The sequence below is a fragment of the Pithys albifrons genome, chromosome 4 (genome assembly GCF_047495875.1).
Source record: "Pithys albifrons albifrons isolate INPA30051 chromosome 4, PitAlb_v1, whole genome shotgun sequence".
Taxonomy (NCBI): Eukaryota; Metazoa; Chordata; class Aves; order Passeriformes; family Thamnophilidae; genus Pithys; species Pithys albifrons.
Genome location: NC_092461.1, coordinates 5,963,929 through 5,985,065, shown reverse-complemented (window position 1 = coordinate 5,985,065; position 21,137 = coordinate 5,963,929). Strand labels below are relative to the sequence as shown.

Genomic DNA, 21,137 nt, shown 5'->3' with positions numbered 1-21,137 from the left:
ACAAACAGCAGCTCTTGAAGGTTTTTATCTCCCACACTGAGTCTAACCTTAGATTATAAATCTTACCTAGACCACGTGAGAACTGCAGACAACATTGTTCAGGTCAGCACATATTGCATAAGTAACTTTAAGAGTGACTGGTTCTAAGTTTTTTTGAGGACTAATGGGGCAAAACGCTGTTGATAAGCAGTGTCACTTTATACTTAAAAGCATCCACAAAATGCCTTTTACTTCCACAAAATACCGTGTTACAACTGAACAGCAGCATTTAAATGTCTCATCTCGTGTAAAACCAGGCTCCCTCCTGTTCCTTCTCCGGCCTGCACTGACACCTGCTGGGGAACATCTGTCAGTCTCAAAATCCACACCCTTGAGACATACAAGCTTTTCAACTCAGCAGTGAACTATGTATGATTCATTTCACTGTGTGATTATGCCACGTATTTGCTATTTAATTTGACTACTGAAAAAAAGACACATTTTTTGAGGAAAGATTTAACAAGCCATAAATTACTAGAGAAGTTGTGATGCTCCAGTTGTAATTCTGTACCTTTTCTATTAAAAGTATTACCTGGTGTCACCACAGAAAGTAGCAGAACAGGAGCATATAAATCAGCATTCTCCCTCATTCCTAAGGCTAAAATAATGTGATAGGCCTTAGATATAAAACATTCCAGGAAGAACAGCACAAGGGTTCATTGTTGACCTAAGGCAGTTTAAAATACCCACACTCTTAAGTAACTTTTCAGTTCCTCAATTTGTTGCTACTCCTTAATAGAGCAGAAGCAGCAGATTTCATACAGCAGTTCCAAGGAAGATACCAGCTTCTTGCTATGTGTTTTTAAGAAAGACTAAGAAAATATTCCTGTGGTTACATGGCACCCAGTCCCACTTCCAGCTACAAAGAACAGTTAAACCTACAGTTCAGCATAATAAACAGTGCTAAGTTAAGCAAAAAGTTACACACATAGTCTGGTACAAAGACAGATTGCAAAACTCACTTATCATATGGAAGGTAACAATGTTGAGGATCCTTTCCAACTCCTATTAGAGCCCAATGCAACCCTTAAGATTTTTAAAACTATGAAATTCAGTCACATAAAATTGCAATGAAGTTAAAGCACTTCCTTCATGCACCAATGACATATAGCCAATTTTTCAATTATTTCTATTTCTCCCAAATGGCAGAGACTATGAATAACAAGCATTTGAATCTGGCAAAGAAAGTCATGCTGTGGAAAACTGTGTCCAGATATATAATAGTCCCACCTTGATAAAAAACTGCAGAAGATACAAAACTTTTCTTATCAGATGTGTTCTGTTTCAACATAGTATTAGACACCTCAGGTATTGGTTGGGATTCTTTTAAGCATTTGGACATAAAAAATAGGTTTTCCTGTTATTGTTGGCAAATTGCTTCAAAGATCATGAAGCATTTCCAAGTACCTCAAAACCTACAGTATATCACACAAAAACAGTAAAAGTTCCTAAATGAAATATTTCAGTAACAGTTTTCACTGTAGTCCTCACAATGAGTAGCAGTGGGCCAAGAGGGAGATATAGACTTAAGAAATGTGCTTGTAAATGATCTTCAGCATAAAAGATTCCTCAGCATAAAACATTCTGAAAGAAGAACACATTTTCAGTGTTAGTGCTTAGAGGCTTTCCAAAGAATCAGGAGTACACACCCCAGGAGGTTTTGGAAATACCACTTTATTTTCCAGTGAATATCCAACTTATGACACTTGCATCTTTGCTTAAGAGCCCTCAGATTGGTGAAATACTAGAATCTACACCTCCAGTGCACAGTTAATTAGGTATCTAAATCTTAATAAAAATTATCAGTGCAAAAATAAAAACTAATTCAGTATGCAGTTAAATACATTTTGTTACAAAGATATTTGGGCTTTGAGCACATATATGTCAAAGAGTCTGGTAAGAGAGAAGCCACTTTCAATCTGTGCTCCAAACGAAATTATTCCACGGCCCATTCTAAAGACAGGGAAGAACCAACTTCTTTCTAAATGAAAAGTCTGAACTTAGTTACAAGATTCATCATGGGTACATAAGCTGAGAAATACTACAGAAGTCACCTTCTATTCAGATAGGATTTGTTTTAAAAGAGGTTTTCCTATTTTTCATGTGTGGGATACCTTTGAGACATCTATGTTTTTTCCATCCACAACAGAGAATTAACAACATTCCAGTGTGCCCCAGTGTTGGCAAGTCCTCTTTTCAGTCCGATACAGGATGATGATTGATGTAGCTGTTGGGCCTACAGTAGCAGGCAGAGCAGCTTGGCAGGAATTCGGTGTTATTGAAAGAAATCTCAAATACTTATTCCATCCCCTCTCCTAACTTTAATCACAATATCAACATGCTGCCAGGAACGGAGCCTTGACACCAAGCCATAAGCTTATACAAGCAGCCATTGTTGGTATATTACTGCTGCAATGCAGGTAAAGCATAAATTCTGTTTATTTTTACCTGTTTCCATTCTACACTGGACACCAGCTAAATTATGGAAAGATATTTCCTGTACTAACGGTTAGCTTGCAGCAAATTTCATTAAGGTACTACGTCTCATTTTCCTTGGTTAATGAACTGATTAAGTTAACTTCTGTGGTTACACTGCTGTAAACTGCAAGGTTTGAAGAAGAGAAAGCAATACAGGAGTTTCACATACCCTGTAAGGGTAACAGTTAGTAAGAAAGCAGATCAGGACTACAGGCGTTTAACCACTAATCTGCTCAATTTGTTGTGCTGATAAAGAAACAAAAATCTTACCTCAATTGTTTCATGAAGTTCTGACAAGCTTATCCTACGTAAACCAACAGCATGTCAAATATTTAAGGTAAATACTGTACCAGCTACAAAGCTAATACAAGGACTGATATGTTTCTCATGGTTATTTTGGCTTTGCTTAGAACAGTAAAACTCAAAAAGAGAGGCCTGAGATCTTTACAGGAAGAAAAAAAAAAGGAAATTGTTGTCCAAGCTTACTTAGACATTTTTATGCTAGCAAAAACCATTCAAATTGCAACTCTGCTTCCTAACATTGAACATCCAACCCAAAAGTTTGAATTACAATTGGATTTAAAACTCTGTTGAGATTTTCCACTGCTAAAACTTCGAAGTAAAATATTCCATAAGACTAGTTTATTTTCTTGAAATCTACAAGCAGGATATATAGTTTTCCCAGTGAATTCTCAGCTTAACTATGGCTGGAACTTATTAACCTACTTTTTGGGAAAGGGCTGTGCTGGCACACTGGGATAGTCAATGTTACATTAGTCTCTGTTTTCCTAAATGATATGATACTCTGCTGAAGGGAGAGAATTCCAGTTTGCAACTCCCTGAGCTGATGTAGCCACATAATTTTCAGTTCCACCTTCCAACAAAGAAATACTGGCATTCCACCTGCCCTGAGCCAGACAAGCAGAGATAGGCACTTAAGTTGAAGGCATGCAAACCTTTTCTTCCCATACCAAGCCTGTAGAGCAAATTCTCCTTTTTTCTTATCTGTTTCAGCTTTCCAAAAGAACCTCCAAAAGTCAGGATAAACTGAGTAATGGCACAAATCCAGCATTATTAAAAGGTCCTAAAAAGAAACATGTTTGGCCAGTTCCTTCTCCATCTCAGAGTACTGCTCTTTGAGGCGCTCCATGGCTTTTCTGTGCTCCTCATCCACCTCTGCACGTTTGTTCTGCTGTTCTTTCATGAATTCCTCCCAGTGGGCAATGCACTTCTCCTCACGAGCCATCACCTTGTCTGCCTGAACCTGAGAGGGGGAAAATATGAGGTTTTAACAATCATTTCCATATTGAGACCGAGGGTTTAATGAGAGCTACATAATGTTAAAGAGAAACTGGAAACTAGCAAGAAAACACATGGAAAGGTGAAACTAAAAACTAAACATTCATTTCTGTGTAATCAATCCAAAACAAGTGGTGAAATGTCTGTAATACTATCAATGTGATAGCATTAGCAATGATAGCTTTTCTATGCTATTTCTATAGAACCCAATAACACAGATATTAAATGTTTTGAAACTGGCAGCTGGTGTTTCTGCTTTAGCCAGCTAGCTCTCACTGTGATTAATGTCTTCCTTTATAAATAAGTTATTTTTTCCCCTCCTACATTCCTACTCCTTGGCTTTTGCTAATCTGATTCCTTTCACTCTCTTATCTCAAAAAAAATTAAAAAATGTCTAGATATCTAGAAAGGGAAATCACACACACATCCAAAGAGCATGTCAAAATGCAATATATTTCTGTGGATTGCTTGCATGAAATATTAACAGTCTGGCCTCCTTATATTAGAGGTGCAGAAGCCAAAATAAATCTAGGCAGGTGTTCTACCATTTGCTTCACCTTCCAGCAAAAGAGAGGATTAATTCTTTGTTCTTTTACCCCCCCCCCTCCTTTTCAGTCTATCAGCAATGAGAGTACTTCTGTGTAGGAATAAACACTGCCATAGCTTTAATACACATCTGGCATTTTTGTCCACTGAAGGCAGTGGGAATCCATTAATGTATTCTTAAACCCTCTGTCGTTCTCCAAGATCACTCATCATGGGCTAAAACCACAATTTTTGCAGGGCAGCATTTTATACACTTTAACAACATTATACAACATCCATTTTTTTTTGCAATGGTTGCAGTGAGAGCTACTAACAAAACATACTAATAGTTTGACTAGTACACCACTTTGTATTCAACAGGTTTTGAAACCTCAGCGTGTCACAAACCTTCTGACACAATTACATCACTTCATCTAGACTAACTCACACTCCTCACAATATGAATAGTTTGCAAGGAATATGGAATTCATGTTGCTACTTTCTACCTTTGTTTTCCACTGCACCATTTCTGCCCAAGGGTATAAAATGATTTGCCTGGTAAAAGAACCTGAGACATTTCTAGAATGTGAAAAATAAAATTAAGATGTGCTCACACAAGGAAGTAAGAATGAGAAGAAATACAAGTAAAAGACATTGAGGACTTGAATACTGTTCTCATTCTCCCACTCCAGTAACAGTGTGGAAAACCCCAGGGCATAAGCTCAGGGCACACCCTGGGCATTGCAGCCCTCCTTCATAGAAAACAAATTCAAACCCAGCTGTGGTCAGCAGCACCTCCAGATCATTGACACTCGTGGCTGCCAAGAGGGTATGTTTGTGTGTGTGAGACAGTCACAATCTTGAAACCAGCACTCCTGGTTGTACCAGACAACTCGCTGTGCAAACAGCAAAACATAATAAAGTGTGATCTTTAATCGATGTGTGCTTAGGATACAGGTCTTTCAGTCAAAGAATATGTTTCAGTGTAAACCTGCTGCTTATTAGAAATTAAAGAATCCACAGAGGAGAGACCTATGGATTCTACAGCTGTGGAATAATCTTCAATGGCCAGTTAAGACTCGTTAGGAATGACAGAACAATTAATTTCACACTTCATTCAGTTGACCACAGCACACAGGAGGAAAACTAAACAAAATGAAGACACCATGCAAAAAAATACAATGTTCTAATTGCAGCATAGCTGGAAAGCATAGGGGTCCATCTCTCTTGTTATATATGCCCTTGGCAGTCATGAAAAATCTCTAAAATACAAAGGTTTTCAAAATGTAGACATCTTGGCATGGATTTGTATTGGTTAAGTCAAAAGCCACTTTCAAAGAGCAAAACCAGTTTCCAAAAGTAGCCTAATTAGTAATCTGCAGAGGCAATACTGAGTGCATTTTATACTATCAATTAATAATTTCCAAATGTATAGATTTGGAAAAGCATTGTTTTCTGGGAAATAAACCAGGCAGAATTTGACAGTGATCCTTCTTTAGATGTCACTCACAGAATCACATATTACTTCACACACTAAGTGCAAGCATGGTAGGGACAACATAATTTCCCTGCTGTTACTTGGCCAGTAGCTGAAAAGAACTGCAAGAAAAAGATAATTAGTAAATAATCTTAAAATTCATTCTATTCAGCGGAAATGGAATTAATTTCACTAAGGGCTGCTAATAATAATAACACTACATTCTACCAAAATTCCATTATTTTTTCTGAACACATGATTTCAGAAAAGTAAGGAAAAAGTATTTCTCCTCAAGTGGTTGCACTATAATGACAACTTTTATCTATAACTTTAAAAGAATGTTATGACTCACATTTGAAAGTTTCAAGCCAAAAGTGTTACTATACAAGCTTAAGGGAATGCTACAAATCCTGAATAGCTACTCCTATTCCTCCACTACATATTAAAAAACCAGTGGAAACAAAAAAAAAAGTGGAAACATACAGTTAATACTTTTAAAAAAGAACAGTCACTATTCTTACTGAGTGTTCATTTTAAAAGTTATAAATTTTTTATTAAAGTTTTTCTTCAAACAAACAGTAACAAAACTGTAAGGATTTCCTATCTCACCTCTCTACCAGTATCTACACTAGTGTTAGACACAAGCAAACTCTGGCAGGGTTCAGCAGTGGGCTGTTTGCACAGTACCAGCACTCAATTGCAACTGGGCTGCCCATCTTCACTGATTGCAAAAAGGAAAGAAAAACAAGATTATCAGCTTACACACATCAATGCATGGCCTGTTTTGCTTGATGGCCACAGAAATGTCTTCAGTTTTTCTGAACGAAATTATTGTAAATAGAATTTAGCAAGTAAAGAGATAACCCAGGAACACAATAAAGAAGCAGTAATGGGAAAACATGAAACTAATTTCTTGTATAATTTTCCAGGTTTTTAGATTCAGAGCACATGTATTTCAAATAAGCAAAGTGTAGCCAGCTGAAAAGGTTCCAATGATTCGCATGTTCCTATAATATAGCCCTTCATTAAATAACCCATCCACAAGTGAAAAACACACTTCCTTTTCAACAAGCAATATACATAATATGGTCAATGTTCTCAGCTAACTAGGAAAGATTTACATTTCCATTCTGGTAGGTTAGTAGGTGTTTTTTGTTCCACAGAAAATAAGGGATTTTTTATATTTAAGCTTTGCCTGTATGTGACAAATGTTATAGTCTGAGCTAGGAGGGAAAATAAAGCAAAGGAAATAAAAAAAAATTAGTTTCCATACATCAGTAGATTGTAGGAAGACTTAGCTAAATCCATTAACTTTGCAGTGTGCATTTTGTAAGATGTGATTTTATAAGCAGAAATCACCACCAAAAGTTTTACTGCAAGCATGTAAGGTACAGAAAAATATGTTTTTAAGTTTTGCTATACTGAAGGCTGATGAACTTGTTGTGAAAAGCAAGACTCCTACTTAGATGACATTGTAAAAATCTATCCATCCATACACCCACCCATTCATCTTTTACCTTTCTTGCTTCATGCTCTTTCTCTTGGAGTCTGTGGATCATATGATTGGCAGCTTGCACTGAAATAACAAATTGCAGTAGATCAATCTCCTGTTCCAAATCAAAGAAACTTGCCTGAAAAGGACTTAAAAGACATGAGGCTGTTGCAAATCAAAGATTATATTCCACTGTGTCACTTAACTCTGCACAAGAGTTGTCAGTACCTGCAGAAAGTGCTTCACACTAAAACTGTATGTAGGCTTATCACTGAGTTCAAGTTTTGTGCATTCTAAAAGCCAAAGGAGAAAGGCAGCTGGGACCTCTTGTGCCCACACTCCCTGGTGTTGCTGATGAGCTGGAGTGCACTACTCAGCACCTCAGAACACATCAAAAACCACTCTCAAGTCAGCAAGTAGAAACAGGTGACCGAGCTCTATGTTTAAGTTGGTTGGGGTTTTTTTCTTATTTTTCCCCCATCAACTCTAAAATGTCATACAGGATAGACTTTACAGGGAGAATATCTCTATGCTGGAGCCAGTCTCTTCTCTCATGAGACTAGCCTGGGAAAACTCCTCCAGAGAAATAGGAACTGTATTCCTACGGACTTTTTTCTCCCTAACTTATTTAACACAATTAATGTAGAATTAAATAAACCAATTTCCCCAAAGCAGTCACTTCTCCCACTAACACAACCTGGCTTTAAGAAACACCTTACTTATTTATCATCATCTTGAAGCTGTGACTTCTCACACCCTGAGGGCTTCCAGCTACAGAACAGGTTCACTGCCCATGTAGCTGAGAGCACCGTGAACTGGAGCATCTGGTTTTGAGCCTGAGCTGCTCAGGACCATTAGAAGAGGGAGGCAAGTGGTAGTTGGAGCAGACTCCCTGTGTCAGGGGACAGAGGCTCCCTCCCTCTAAATATATTTTGCCATCTAGGGAGGTTTGCTTGGTAAGCTTGTACTATTACCCCTGCTGCTCTTCCATGCAGACACCAGTGGTATAAGGGTGAGCTGAGAAATATCAGGAATGACTACAAGGATCTGAGGACTGTGGTCAAAGGCATAGGAGTCCCAATAATGTTCTCTTCAACCTTTGTGCTGAGAGGGACTAGGCGATTTGTGGGGTTTAACAGCTGGTTGCACAGTTGGTGCTGGCAGCAGAGTTCTGTTTTCTCTATCAATGAGACCCATTCAGAGCATCAAGAGATGCTTGGACAAGACGAGATCCACCTGACTAAATAGGGCAAAAATACCTCTGCCAACAGGGTGGCCAATCTGGTAGGGGGACAGCTTTAAACTAGAAATGACAGACAAAGGAGTGATTCACCCCCCAAAAAAAAAAGGCTAAAGAAGTTGATGACAGGGTAGGCAAACCAAGGGTCTGGAATCATAGTAACAAGGATCACCTTCTCCAAGCTCAAGAAAGGTCCATCCCAACATGCATGGATGTTCCCTGCAGTAGGAGGCCTGCATGGATGACCGAGATGTTCCTGACTGAATTTAAACTTAAAAAGGAAATGTATAGGAGGTGGAAACAGAGGCAAGTGATGCAGAAGGAGTAGAGTTGCTATCTGATCGTGCAGAGACAGCATGAGGAAAGTAAAAGTTGATGGGGAGTTTAATTTGGCAAGGGGTATGAAGGACAACAAGAAAGGATTCTGCAAGTACATAATAGAAAAAGGAAAACTGGGGAACATACAGACCCTCTGCTGAATGGGGTAGGGGAGTTGGTGACAAAGAATATAAAGAATATGGAAAAGGCCAAGGTACTCAATGCCTTCTTTGCTGTAGTCTTTACCATAAAGACCAGCCATAAGGAATCCAGGCTCCTGAAATCAGAGGGAAAGTCAGGAGCAAAGCAGACTTCCTGTCTGTGTCTGTGGAGGAACAACAGGTTAAGGGTTGTGCTGCCACTCGAGGGACCTTGAGCAACTGGAGAACTGGGCTGAGAGGAATCTTAATGAAGTTCAACAAAGGGAAATGTCAAGTACTGCATCTGGGGAGGAATAATCTCAGGTAGCAAAACACACTGAGGAGCAACAACACAGGGGGCACCTGAGCTAGTCTGTCCACTTCTTGGCTCTCCAGTAAACAAAGGAGATTATTTTACTGGAGTAAATTCAGCACATGGCTACAAAGATGCCTAAAGGACTGAAGCATCTTTTGTGTGAGATGAGGCTGAGAGAGCTGGGACTGCTCTGTCTGGAAAAAAGAAAGCTTGGGGGGAATGTGAATAAATATCTGATTGAATGGAATGCAGGTGAGGGAGCCAGACTCTTCTCTACAGTGCTCACTTCCAGGACAAGAGGCAGTGGGCACAAGAACAAAGACATGGGATTTCAAATGAACACAAGGAAACACTTTTTCCTGTTAGGAACAGGTTGCCCATAGAAGCTGTGGAGCCTCCACTTGTACAGATATTCAAAATCCAACTGGACACAGTCCTGGACAACTGGCTCTAGTTGCTGCTGCTTGAGCAGGAAGGAGGTTGGACAACAGGACCTCCAGAGGTCCCTTCCCACCTCAACCATTCTGTGATTCCATTACTAAAGATGTACTGCACAGCTGACCACCAGAAAGTCAGGAAGCAGCATCAGAAGTTCACTCCAGTTACATGGTATCAGAATATATGTCTTATTTGCATGACTAAATTTTAAGTTTCAAATATTTTCCTGCAACCATTTTGTGTGTATAGTAACATGTAGTATTTGCTATTCTGTGTATGCCAGATGCTGTATAAATAAGTTAAAATAAATTAAATGCTTATACAACATGCCACACATAAAAAAATAAAATAAAATAAAATAAAATAAAATAAAATAAAATAAAATAAAATAAAATAAAATAAAATAAAATAAAATAAAATAAAATAAAATAAAATAAACCCCATACTGGCATGTTTCAACTGCAAAAACTTGGCAATTAAAGCTATGCACCCACACTCTCTTGAAATCTCTTTTTAAGAATCCACCCTGCTGAATGAATAAGATAAAAAAAAGATACTGAAACATTATGACAACAAATTTTAAATTTACTTTTAAAATCTGAGCAATAAAAATAGATTATCATAATGATAAAACTAAGATGAGCATGCAATTACTACTACTTCCCTATTTGTGACTAAGATAATAACACTACATTTCACACCTATACAGCAGAAGTTTTGTTTTAAATCATGGGGGACAGTATTATGCACTCCTGTGCATAATAATTAAGAAAATTAAGAAATCTGAAAGCCACATCACAGCATGCTTGGCTTTAGTCAACATGGAGCATTATTTCCAAGTGAGTAGCAAAAAAATGAGCTGAAACAGCTACTGCTTAAACCAACAAAAAGCTTTAATGTAACCTCAGCAAGAGCTGTGTGGCTGGACCAATACACACCAAAAATGTCCCCGTTGTTTCCCTTTTAAAATTTCACAGAAATGAGAACAAAGCATGTAAATAGCAGAAAATGACCCAAGTATGATAATTTTTCCACAAATCACATTTTGAATCCAAACCATTTAAATTGCTCCTCAAAATGATGCAACAGGAGAAATAAGAGGCAATGTGCTTACATCTCTTGAGCGTTTCATTCAAATTGTCACGCATTGCCTGCTCACACTTGGGCAGAACACGTTCATTCGTTTCAAAGATTGTGTTCTTTAGATTCTCAAGGACTCGCAGTTCTCGGAGGCCTCGTTTTTCCTGCCAGAAAAAGGAAAGAAGATGACTGGCTAACAGGGAATTCCATTTTACAAAATAAAGATGGTTTCCCAGTTGATAAACTAATCGCTTCATCTCAAAGTCTATACCACTGTCTGTTAAAGAGTTACTCTACTTATTTAGCACAGTTGATAAAATTGTTTTGTGAAAAAAGTAAGTGATGCTCTATTCTTCACACTAAAATACAGGAATCCTTTGAATGACCCTTCTGGCCTTTGTGAGAAAAGTCCATATTAACTACCTAAAACACTGTGTGGAAATATGTGCTGTTTTGCATAAATTATTTACAGCATATCAAAAACAACAGAGAGCAACAAAACTTGAAAATGTTACATTTTTGTAACTCAGTTGTTCCTAAGAAATAACATAGCAGTGATTCTGCTCACTTGATGTCTGACCTTCCACACTTAGCATGGTAAGAGGTTAAAACAATGCAAGTAAAATTGTTTTAACTGAAGTAAAGCAATGAAGTCAAGACTAAAAAAGTATAATAGAACTGACTAAAGAGGTAGCCCTTCTGGCTCACTGCTGATCATGATTAATTATAAGAGCAACAAGATCTTGCTTTATTGTTTGCATTTTAAAAAATAATCTCTTTTTCTGAAGCTACAGTAATACTTCCAGTCTGAATTTCACCAGCACTGTCCTTTAGATAACAACTCTAGATTAAAAAAAAATGGATCCCATGAAATGGGCAATTGGAACACCATGATGGTTTTAAAACTTCAGAAACAGAGGCACAGACAAGTAAAACCACTTAATTAAACAGACTCCAAATTACCTGAATGCAAATCTACATTCTTTCAATGATTAGGTGCTAATCATTGAAAGAATAAGCATATGTCCTACTACAACCCAAAATTATCTGGTATTGCAAAGTTAGAAACAAGTGTAAGTTTTGGAAGAAATTTTAAGTTGCAAAAATTTAAGAAAACCTCTGCATTGCTATTTATACCTATAAAGGTATAAGCCAGTAATTGAAATTTAAATAAAAGATCTAAGAATATGTTAAATTTGTCTAAGAAACATAACAAGACTTCAAGTGCAATGACAGAAATATATGAATTATTAAGATATGAGTTCTAATTTTTTTGATTGAGTTTAAAATTTTCCTTCCCATGGAATTCCATGTAAAACTACTTACTGTATCCTATAGCTTATTGAAAGACAGAGAAAATAAATAATTTTTTTGTGACTCTCAAGTCCATGAGATAGAGATCTGATGAGAGTTTATTTCACATATGTATTTTGCTAACCCAGTAGAGACAAAATAGATCTACTTCAAATATAAGCTACAATCTGGGATAGGGAGGGGAAAGAGATTTTAATGGCATTCAAATCAAGTCTGCACACTGGAAATTTGAGGTGTAACTGCACTTTCAAGACTGATTTTAATATTTTGAATTCCACATTCAGTAAGAATGAAAATCTAGTCTTATTCTAGTTGAATAAGATTCGACTTTTCTAAACTTTTGCTGCCATCTTGTGGAAACCAAACTATACTTTCCAAGCCAAATTGTATATAAACACTTTTACACCTTCAGCACTTATTTGCTGCCAATCAGGTAATGATCATTCAATTTTTAACGATTTTCTTACTTTGCATAAAGTGTTGCTCTTCTTTTCCAGTAATATTACTTCCTTTTGTGTAATAAAAAATTAAAGCAAAATAAAACTACAACTGTGCTAGCTGAATCCAGGTGAGGCATAAACCAGTTTCTCAGTCAGATGTAAAACTATATTGGTCAACAATAGTTTCTTAGAAACAAAGTGGACTTCTCTAAGATTTTAGGATTTCATCATTCTCTGACATCAGTATTCCTGCCAGTCTTTTGCTGGGAAAAAATTATGTCCCTTTCAAAACTTTTTAAGGAAAAAGGCCTAAATTACCACCTCATTTACAAAAGATGCAGACATATATTACAAGTGTGTTATTTCAGGAAAAAAACCACATGTTAAATTCTTGTGAAGAAACTTATGTACATGCTATGATATCTAAAAAGATACTAAAACTGTGCAAGTCTCAGACTCTCACAGCATCCAATATGATCCAAATACTTACTTCAAATTCTTTAACAAAGTAACGTATTTCTCCCTGGATGACTGGTCTGTGATCCAGGAGTCTTGAATAGATTTCCCCAACATCTAGAGATTAATGAAAGGCAGAATTTTAGTTTTTCTCTCATTCCCACACCAGGCCACACAACACAGGATGGCACACCATTCCTCAATGTCAAGGACTACAAAACACACATAGACCCACACAGGACCAGAACAACATTTGCTGGGTCACCCTTGTCTATTCAGCAAACCACCAGCTTAGACAAAATGCAACTAATCAGTATTCCAGGCGCCAAAGACACCTTTCTGTGGAGTTGAACGTTCTCCTCTGTGTCTCAGCATCCTTTGCGTGAATCCTCTCTCTCCTCAGGACTGCTCTTGCACCCCATTGTTGGCACAGGTAAAAGAGCAGAACTAAAACACTGCAGCTTAATAGAGATTCACATGTTAAGACGTGAAGGTTTTCTGCAGCAAGAGGCAAGTGAAATGCTCACTACACAGGAAAATGTCATAATTTTCTTGTATTTCAGGGACAAAGACTTGAAATTTAATGTTGAAAAAGAGTATTTACAATGTAAAAAACAGGCTCGTCTGTCACAGAGAAACAAAAATCCAGTTAAATTGAAAAGACTATTTCAAGACATACACAGTGCAGTGCACATGGACTGGCACTGCCATCTGAGGGATGTCCTCCTGCCCCAGCTCATGGACATCCCTTGTGGTTCCCCCTCGCCGTTGTATCCACCTGTTTTTCCAACACCCCGTTCCAAACCGGAGGAGAACAGCCATTCCAAACCCCGGGAACGCAGGGACTGCGGTAAATAAAGCACTTCCAAGCCCAAACGCGGGCGGGCCAGGACAACACTCGGGCGAACCAACCCGAAGGAATTGCTGCCCAGGAACTCCACTCGCGCCAGGGCCTCGCTGGCACAGCCCGAAACAAAACCTCTCCAGCCTCAAACCCCGAGAGGGGACACCCAGCCAAACCCTCCCGGTGTCCGGCCTGAAACCCCCGAGCACAGCATGGAGCTGCCCCGCGGGACGGGGTGTCAGGACATCACCCTTACCCTTGATGATGGGCTGGATGGGGGACCCGCCCGCCGGCGCCTCCCGCCTCCTGTCGCCGGGGGATGCGGGGCTGGCCCCGCTCATGGCGCTCGGCGAGTCCCGGACAGCGCACCGGGACCGGGAGAAGGACCGGGAGAGGGATCGGGAGCTGGGACGGGATCGGGGTCCAGACCAGGAGCGTCCCGGCCCTTCCCGCTTCCGCCGGGCCCCGGCGTGAGGTCATCGCGGCGCGCCGGCCGCGGGACCGCCCCGAACACACCCCGGACACATCCCGAGCGCGTCCCGGGACCCATCTTCAACGCACCCGCGAACTCATCCCAAACACAGCCCGGACACATCACAAACACATCCGGGACACATCCCCAACGCACCCCCCGGACACACCCCGGACGTACCCGGGATGCATCCCAAACACACCCCTCGGACACATCCCAAACGCACCCCGGGACACATCCCAAACGCGCCCCCGGGACACATCCCAAACGCACCTCGAACACATCCCAAGCGCACGCGGGACGCATCCCGAACGCACCCCTGGACAACATCCCAAACACGTACCCGGGACACACCCGGGACTGTGGGTGTTTGGTGGGGTTTGTTTTGGGAGAAGCACACGGGTCCGGAAGCTGGGAAAGGCTCTGGAACAGAAGTCCTGTGAGCGAGCTGGGGGTGTTCATCCTGTAGAAAAGGGTACTCAGGGGTGACCTTACCGCTATCTGCACCCACCTGACAGGAGGTATAGCCAGGTGAGGGTCGGGCTTTTCTCACAGTAACCAGCGACAGGCGGAGAGGACACAGCCTTAAGCTGTTCCGGTTGGACGACAGGAGGAATTTCTTCACAGAAATAGGGATTAAACACTGGAATGCTCTGCCCAGAGAGGTGGTGGGGTTGCTGTCCCTGGAGATGCTCATGGGGAAACTGGAAAGGAGACGACGTGGCACTCAGTGCCAGGGTCTGGCTGATGGAGGTGTTCGGTCACAGGCTGGGCTCGATCTCAGAGGTCTTTCCCAACCTAAGTGATTCTGTGATTCAAATAATATGGTAATGGACATGCATTCAGCAAACTTTGCTTCTGAGTATAGCCAACACAATAACAGCTGCTGAACATGTGGGCTACAAAAACCCCAAACAGCAGCAGTCTTTTACAACTATACATATATATATATTTATAAAAGTAAAAAAATTATGATGTAAAATCCATATACGTTTCTTTTAAAAACATTTGAGAGTACGAGAGAGGCTCTTCAGTACAAGAAGGATGTGGAGCTCCTGGGGCAAGTCCAGCAGAGAGCTACAAAGTGGATTGGTGGACTGGAGCATCTCTCTTAGGAGGAAAGGCTGAGGGAACAGGGCTTGTTCAGCCTTGAGAAGAAATGACTGAGAGGGACCTCATCAGTGGCTGTAAGTATCTGAAGAGATGATGCCAAGAGGACGGAGCAAGGTTCTCCTCAGTGGTGCCAAGCAATGGGACAAGAGGCAACAGGTAGAAACTGATGCACAGAAATTCCACCTGAATATGAGGAACAACTTTTTTACTGTGTGGGTGACCAAGCACTGGAGCAGATTTCCCAGGGAGGTTGTGGAGTCTCCATCACTGGGGGCGTTTCAAGAGTCATCTGGATGCAATCCTGTAGTGTGGGCTCTGGGATGACCCTGCTTGAGCAGGGAGGTTGGACCAGATGCCCCACTGTGGTGCCTTCCAACCTGACCCATTCTGTGATTCTGACAGCACTAGGATATTTTCAACATACCCAACCCCTGTCCCCCACCCCCCTCATAAATTACAGCATATTACCTTCTGTTTGTAACTTTTTCTTCATGGCACATAAACTTAGTAACTTTTAGAGCAGGTTGATCCTATTTAGGCCGTTGCATCTTTGTTTCTTGTTTTATGTACTTTTTTAAAATTTGCAATATACACCACACAGTGTCATTGTATGGTCAGCGATGAAAGAACTGGACCACAAATTCTGCTACAGCTGCTGCAGTTCCAGTGTCCTGATCTGGAATACCACAAATGACTAGGTTCTTAGTAGAAAACAGGAGTAGAAAATCATTAGTAGAAAATCAGTTTCTTAAAAATTAGCTCTGCACTTGTTCTACTCTGCATAGCTTTTAGAAGTGGGAGCAATTGCATGACTGAGAAAAAAAAGGGGACTTTTAAAAGCTATTACAGCATACACAAAAAATACACACAAATTTATGTTACAAATTCTATGTTCCATCATTAAAGCATGGAAACTGCTTATTGAAATTACTATGTATTTCTTCTGAGAATACTAATAATCTTCTAAACTTAGGGTTAAAAAAGAATGAATTGTTTTTGTTGAAACAATCTACTCCAAAATAAGTGAAAATATAGTTAAAATCTGTTTAAATAATAAAATGAATCTTACATTGGGAAGTGTTCAATACTTCAACTAACATTATTATTCAATTCAGTATAAATATATAACCTAAAATAGTCTTTCACTCCTTCACTGTTACATAGTCTGTAAATATTACATTAATTAGGCAATTAGTAGATATAGGAATTATTTTAAAAAAGTTCCCTTCCACATTATCTCCCCCCCGCCCCCAAGTAACCACCTCTTGCAACCTACAGATTAGTATTTATATTTTCTCACTTGAATCCAAAACACACAAGCAATTGACCATCACCATTAAATTACATTAGTGCTCATATATTAATACTATCTGTAGGATATTCCAGCTGGCTCCCTCATCACTAATAATTTGAAGTAGAATTGTTCAAATCTAATTTTATCCTTTTTCTACCTAGATGCCATCCTTTCATAGTCTCTCTCTCAGACAACTTATTTCCCCCTCTAAGTCCTATGCTCCAGCTTTTTATTTGTCAAGGAGGAAATCCTGTAGTTAAGGGGCTTTGCAACTACTGCATTTCTAGGAAACAGTTTTTACATCATGAATAATGTCAGGTTCAGAATTATGGAACAGCAACAAGGGCAAATCCTATGACAGAGAGCTGCATTGGTTTCTAGGACTCCTGTCCTGAAACCATTCTTCCTTTGTTTGAATATTGTTGTTTGTGTTTGTTTGTTTCAAAGAATATGCTTTATTTGTGGCATTTATGCCTGTTTCGTTGGGGGTTTGTTTGTTTTTTTTATCTCCCTGCTTACCTTCTCTGCCCCATCAAGCTTTATTTTCAAAACATATTTAAAAAATTAAGGAGGACTTAAAGAGGTGATGGCTATAAAAAGACAATACTTGTGGAGCCCCTGACCTGTCAGTTTGTACAAAGCAGTCATCAAGTCACAAAAATATGGAAATAGCTATGGCTTGGAGCATGAAAATCAACATATGTAGTCATCATGTATTCTTTTGGAAGATAGGCTAAACAACCTCTGTCACTTTTGCCGTGCAACGGAACCCGCTTTCTCTTGCAGGGATCACCCTGCCACTCCCCATTAGCGTTAGCAGCACTCTGCATTGCAGAATCTCCAGATGAACGTGCCCAGTGCTGTCATTTCCCCCACAGGCTGTCTGGCGATGATAATCCACTAAAGTATTATTTCATCCAAGTGGCTGTGTCCGAGTCAAATGCCGGCAACAGGCAGGGAAACCCAAACCTGTTGAGGCAGACATCTGCCTGCATGGGCACAATCGGAGCGACGGCCCTTAAGAGGGCGAGGCAGGGACGTACTTGGCGCCAGCAGAATAAGTCCATGGGCTGCACCCGTGATGGGAGAGCAAGACCACGATGGTGATGGCTGGAAGTTTGCGGGCTGTGATGCCGATGCTGGCCAAAGCAGGCCCGGGGCTGCGCTGTTTGGAGGAGTGCCTTGTCAGATTAGCCACACGGCTACTGGGTTTGATGCTCAACCTGGATGGACAGGCCTGGCAGGCAGAAACTGCTCAGGCAGATGATGCTAGGGAGGACAAAAATTATCCACCGCAAGACTAAGAAGACAGATGACACCCAGCAGGAACAGCAAGCCAAATCTGCAGAATCCACAATGCAGCTGGCTAGCCCGAGGCCACCTGCCTCTTTGAAGAGGAACAGACATCACCTACGAGCTGTCAAATTAGATCACCAGCCTGAAAATGCTGAAAGAGATGTAGTTCTTCCAACAGAGAAGGGAAAATTTAATAGATGAAAATCTTCCTAAAGGGGCCAAGGTAGTGTGGGAGGGGAAAAGGGAATCCTTTAGGTGCAGCAACAATGAAAAATTACTCACCTCCACCCTGCATGCAGAGTGAGAGATGGGATGTCTGGTATTCTGTGGCAGCCACAGTGGCTGTAGTCACTACCACCATGGAAAATAAAGGCCACGCCTGCAGGAACGTACAAAGAATAGCAACAAGTAATGTTTGCTACAAAATCAATCCTCCCCTCCCAAATCTGTGATATTGTTATGTATTGCCCTGGAGCTGGGCTCCTCTGAAGGACTATAAATCCAACATTCAAACATGCATCTGTGGGACAGACCCAGACTGAATCTGAAAGCTGGGTGCAGCAAGAGGTGTATGATGGTATTTCCTTCCAATTTCTTTTGCAATAAAATTCAAGGACAAAAAAACACCCCATACATAATACAATTCAATTTTGATAAGTCAAAAAAAAAATTGGATTACCAAGTGAGTAAGCATGTGCTCAGGTGTATGGTGAATATGAAGCCTGGTGTTTCCATCAGGGACAGCAGCAGCATGATCCAATTATAGATGCAAAGAAGAAATACTGCTCTTAGGGGGAAAATATTAAATGTAGCAATCCATTTAGCAGCCGCATCATTGCAATTACTCTTTGAAGTTAAAGACTGTGAAACACACTAAAGATTAAAAGGGATAAGATTAAAAACCAAAAGGGGAAAAAAAAATCAAATAGGTTTAATTATGCCTCTTGCTAGCAAAACAGGTAGAAAAAATTACATACATTCTGTGTACACATACAATTATAAAATCAATTTATGGCTATACGAAGCAAATTTCCTTGGAGAAAAATTTACTCCCAACTTCAGCATTCATGTAGCAGACAAGCCATAAATTACCTGCAGAGATGGAAACAGGAGATGCTAATAGATCAGAAAGAGTATGAACCAGATTTCTGAATTTCTTGATAATGATTTTACAGTTCTATTCCTTTTTTCATCTTTCTCAGCTAATCTCCTTTTATGTACTTTGTCATCACCTGTTCCAAATCAACAGCACTGACAAGCAGATTTTTGATCATCTATTGCCTTTTAACCAAGAGAATAAAGATATCCAAGTTCTACTGCTCCTTTATCTGTAATGTTTCTTCAGTAGATTTCATGGACAAAAGTACTTCTGAGTCACATTTTCATATAAAGTAATATAAGGGAGTGTCTCATTTGAATTGCAAAGTACATCTATATTAAACCTTACTTAAAGAGTTTCAGCTCCCAGAATAACTCAGGATCCACACCCACACTAAACAGTCTAGATTAGTCTGCCATCAGCTATAATTGAAATTAATGTGTGTATGTGTGTGTAAGAGAGAAAGAAACTGATGTTAAATACTCTGATGAACTATAACACTTATTGGTAAGTTTAAGATGTACCTCACAAAACTAAGCTCCCCATTTCTAGGCCTATGCACTTCCAAAGATTCAGACAGTGGTATAAAATTCCTGGGGGAAGGGCAACTTCAATTTAAAAATATTTTGAGGAGATGTCCTGGGTTGAGCTGGTGAAATGCACTTACACAAGTTATATATAACAAGGAATAACTTCCCACTTCCCAGTAAACACAAATTCTACCATTTTAACTACAAATCATTCTAGAGAAGTCAATTCTTCAAAGACAGACTTAAGCAGAGAGAAAAGCTAAGAACAAACATCTTACTTCCCTAAGATAACATGATGGTAAGCCGGTGCTCTGGGCTTGGGCCTCCCCATCCCTCCTGGGACAGCAGAGTGTCTTGCTGGGACCACAGCTATGAAGCAACTGCCAAAGCCACACCCACACACCAGCTCTTACCCCTTTTGAGATGATGCAATATAGTATGGAATACAGTACTATTGGCTAGAAGAAGTCAGCTGACAATTTCAGGCCTCGTTTGAACTTTAAAGCCTAACTTCTTGGCCTACTTGGTTAAACCCATAACAGGAGAGTGGGGTAGGCTATAGATAACGATTACAAGATGAAATAAATTAGAATTATGTTAAAATATCACCCCTTACAGGCAAACAGCTAACGTGTTAGGTAGGAGACTTCATTGTCCAAAGTTACATATTCTATACAAATGCTCTGGCAATTCAATAGGTAGAAACCTCTTGGAAGGAAGTACTTACCATGCGTGGGCAAGTGAAGAAAGGTAACAAAACTTGCTTGATTGGACTGTTTTAGTTGTTAACCAGAAGTGGCATCTCCTGTTTTTTGTGTGAAAAACCGTGATGCCAACCTGGTAGGTTAATCACTGATGATGAAACAGGAACTTAACAGAAAGTATCTTGCACATTTAATCTATCATAAATAATTTTTGAAGTTTTGGTGATGAAAAGTCAACACTTTGGTTCCATCCAAATGATCAGATTTTCTTAGTACCCAGGTCTAAACTGGAATTTTTTGTTGTTGCTGTTGAGTAATCTTTTCAAATTTCTCATTCCTACTCGCTCTTTTCTAATCCCATATTAAACCTGGATTTTTCTATAAGTTACTGTTGCTCAGTTATAAATCTCAGAGCAAGAAGCACCCCTAGAGACTTCAGAAGTCAAAGAAAATTCTTACTTAAAAATGAATTTACACATACAAAGACAACCAAAAACCATCAGCACATTTCTGGCATATCTGATGCAATACTTGAACACCTGTTTCAACCTGACTTGTCTACAATCAGTAGTTAACGTGGCATCAAGGGGATAAGTCAAAGTGGTAAGATTTCACTGAACACTTACAATTATCATATTTATTTCACTGCTGAATTCTTCAGTTGCTGAAAGGTTGTCATGCAGCACTATCTCACCATATGGCAACAACCTCAAGTCCCAGAGGCACATACTTA

The 21,137-nt window shown here is 39.8% G+C and overlaps 1 protein-coding gene across 1 annotated transcript; it reads right to left on the bottom strand.

Annotated features, from left to right (window-relative positions):
• Positions 1–1,693: 1,693 nt before the first annotated feature.
• BLOC1S5 (biogenesis of lysosomal organelles complex 1 subunit 5) lies at positions 1,694–14,379 on the bottom strand. The gene is made up of 5 exons (XM_071552976.1): positions 14,153–14,379; positions 13,087–13,169; positions 10,877–11,006; positions 7,336–7,394; positions 1,694–3,781 (listed from the first exon to the last, which is right to left on the bottom strand). Exons 1-5 carry the CDS (start codon positions 14,235–14,237, stop codon positions 3,602–3,604), a joined length of 537 nt encoding a protein of 178 aa, XP_071409077.1. The 5' UTR covers positions 14,238–14,379; the 3' UTR covers positions 1,694–3,601.
• Positions 14,380–21,137: the final 6,758 nt, after the last annotated feature.

Coding starts and splice junctions, on each gene's coding strand:
- BLOC1S5 (XM_071552976.1), bottom strand. CDS start 14,237: ATGAGCGGGGCCAGCCCCGCATCCCCCGGCGACAGGAGGCGGGAGGCG. Junction 13,170..14,152: donor CATCCAGCCCATCATCAAGG/GTAAGGGTGATG, acceptor ATTAATCTCTAG/ATGTTGGGGAAATCTATTCA. Junction 11,007..13,086: donor ACTTTGTTAAAGAATTTGAA/GTAAGTATTTGG, acceptor TTTTTCTGGCAG/GAAAAACGAGGCCTCCGAGA.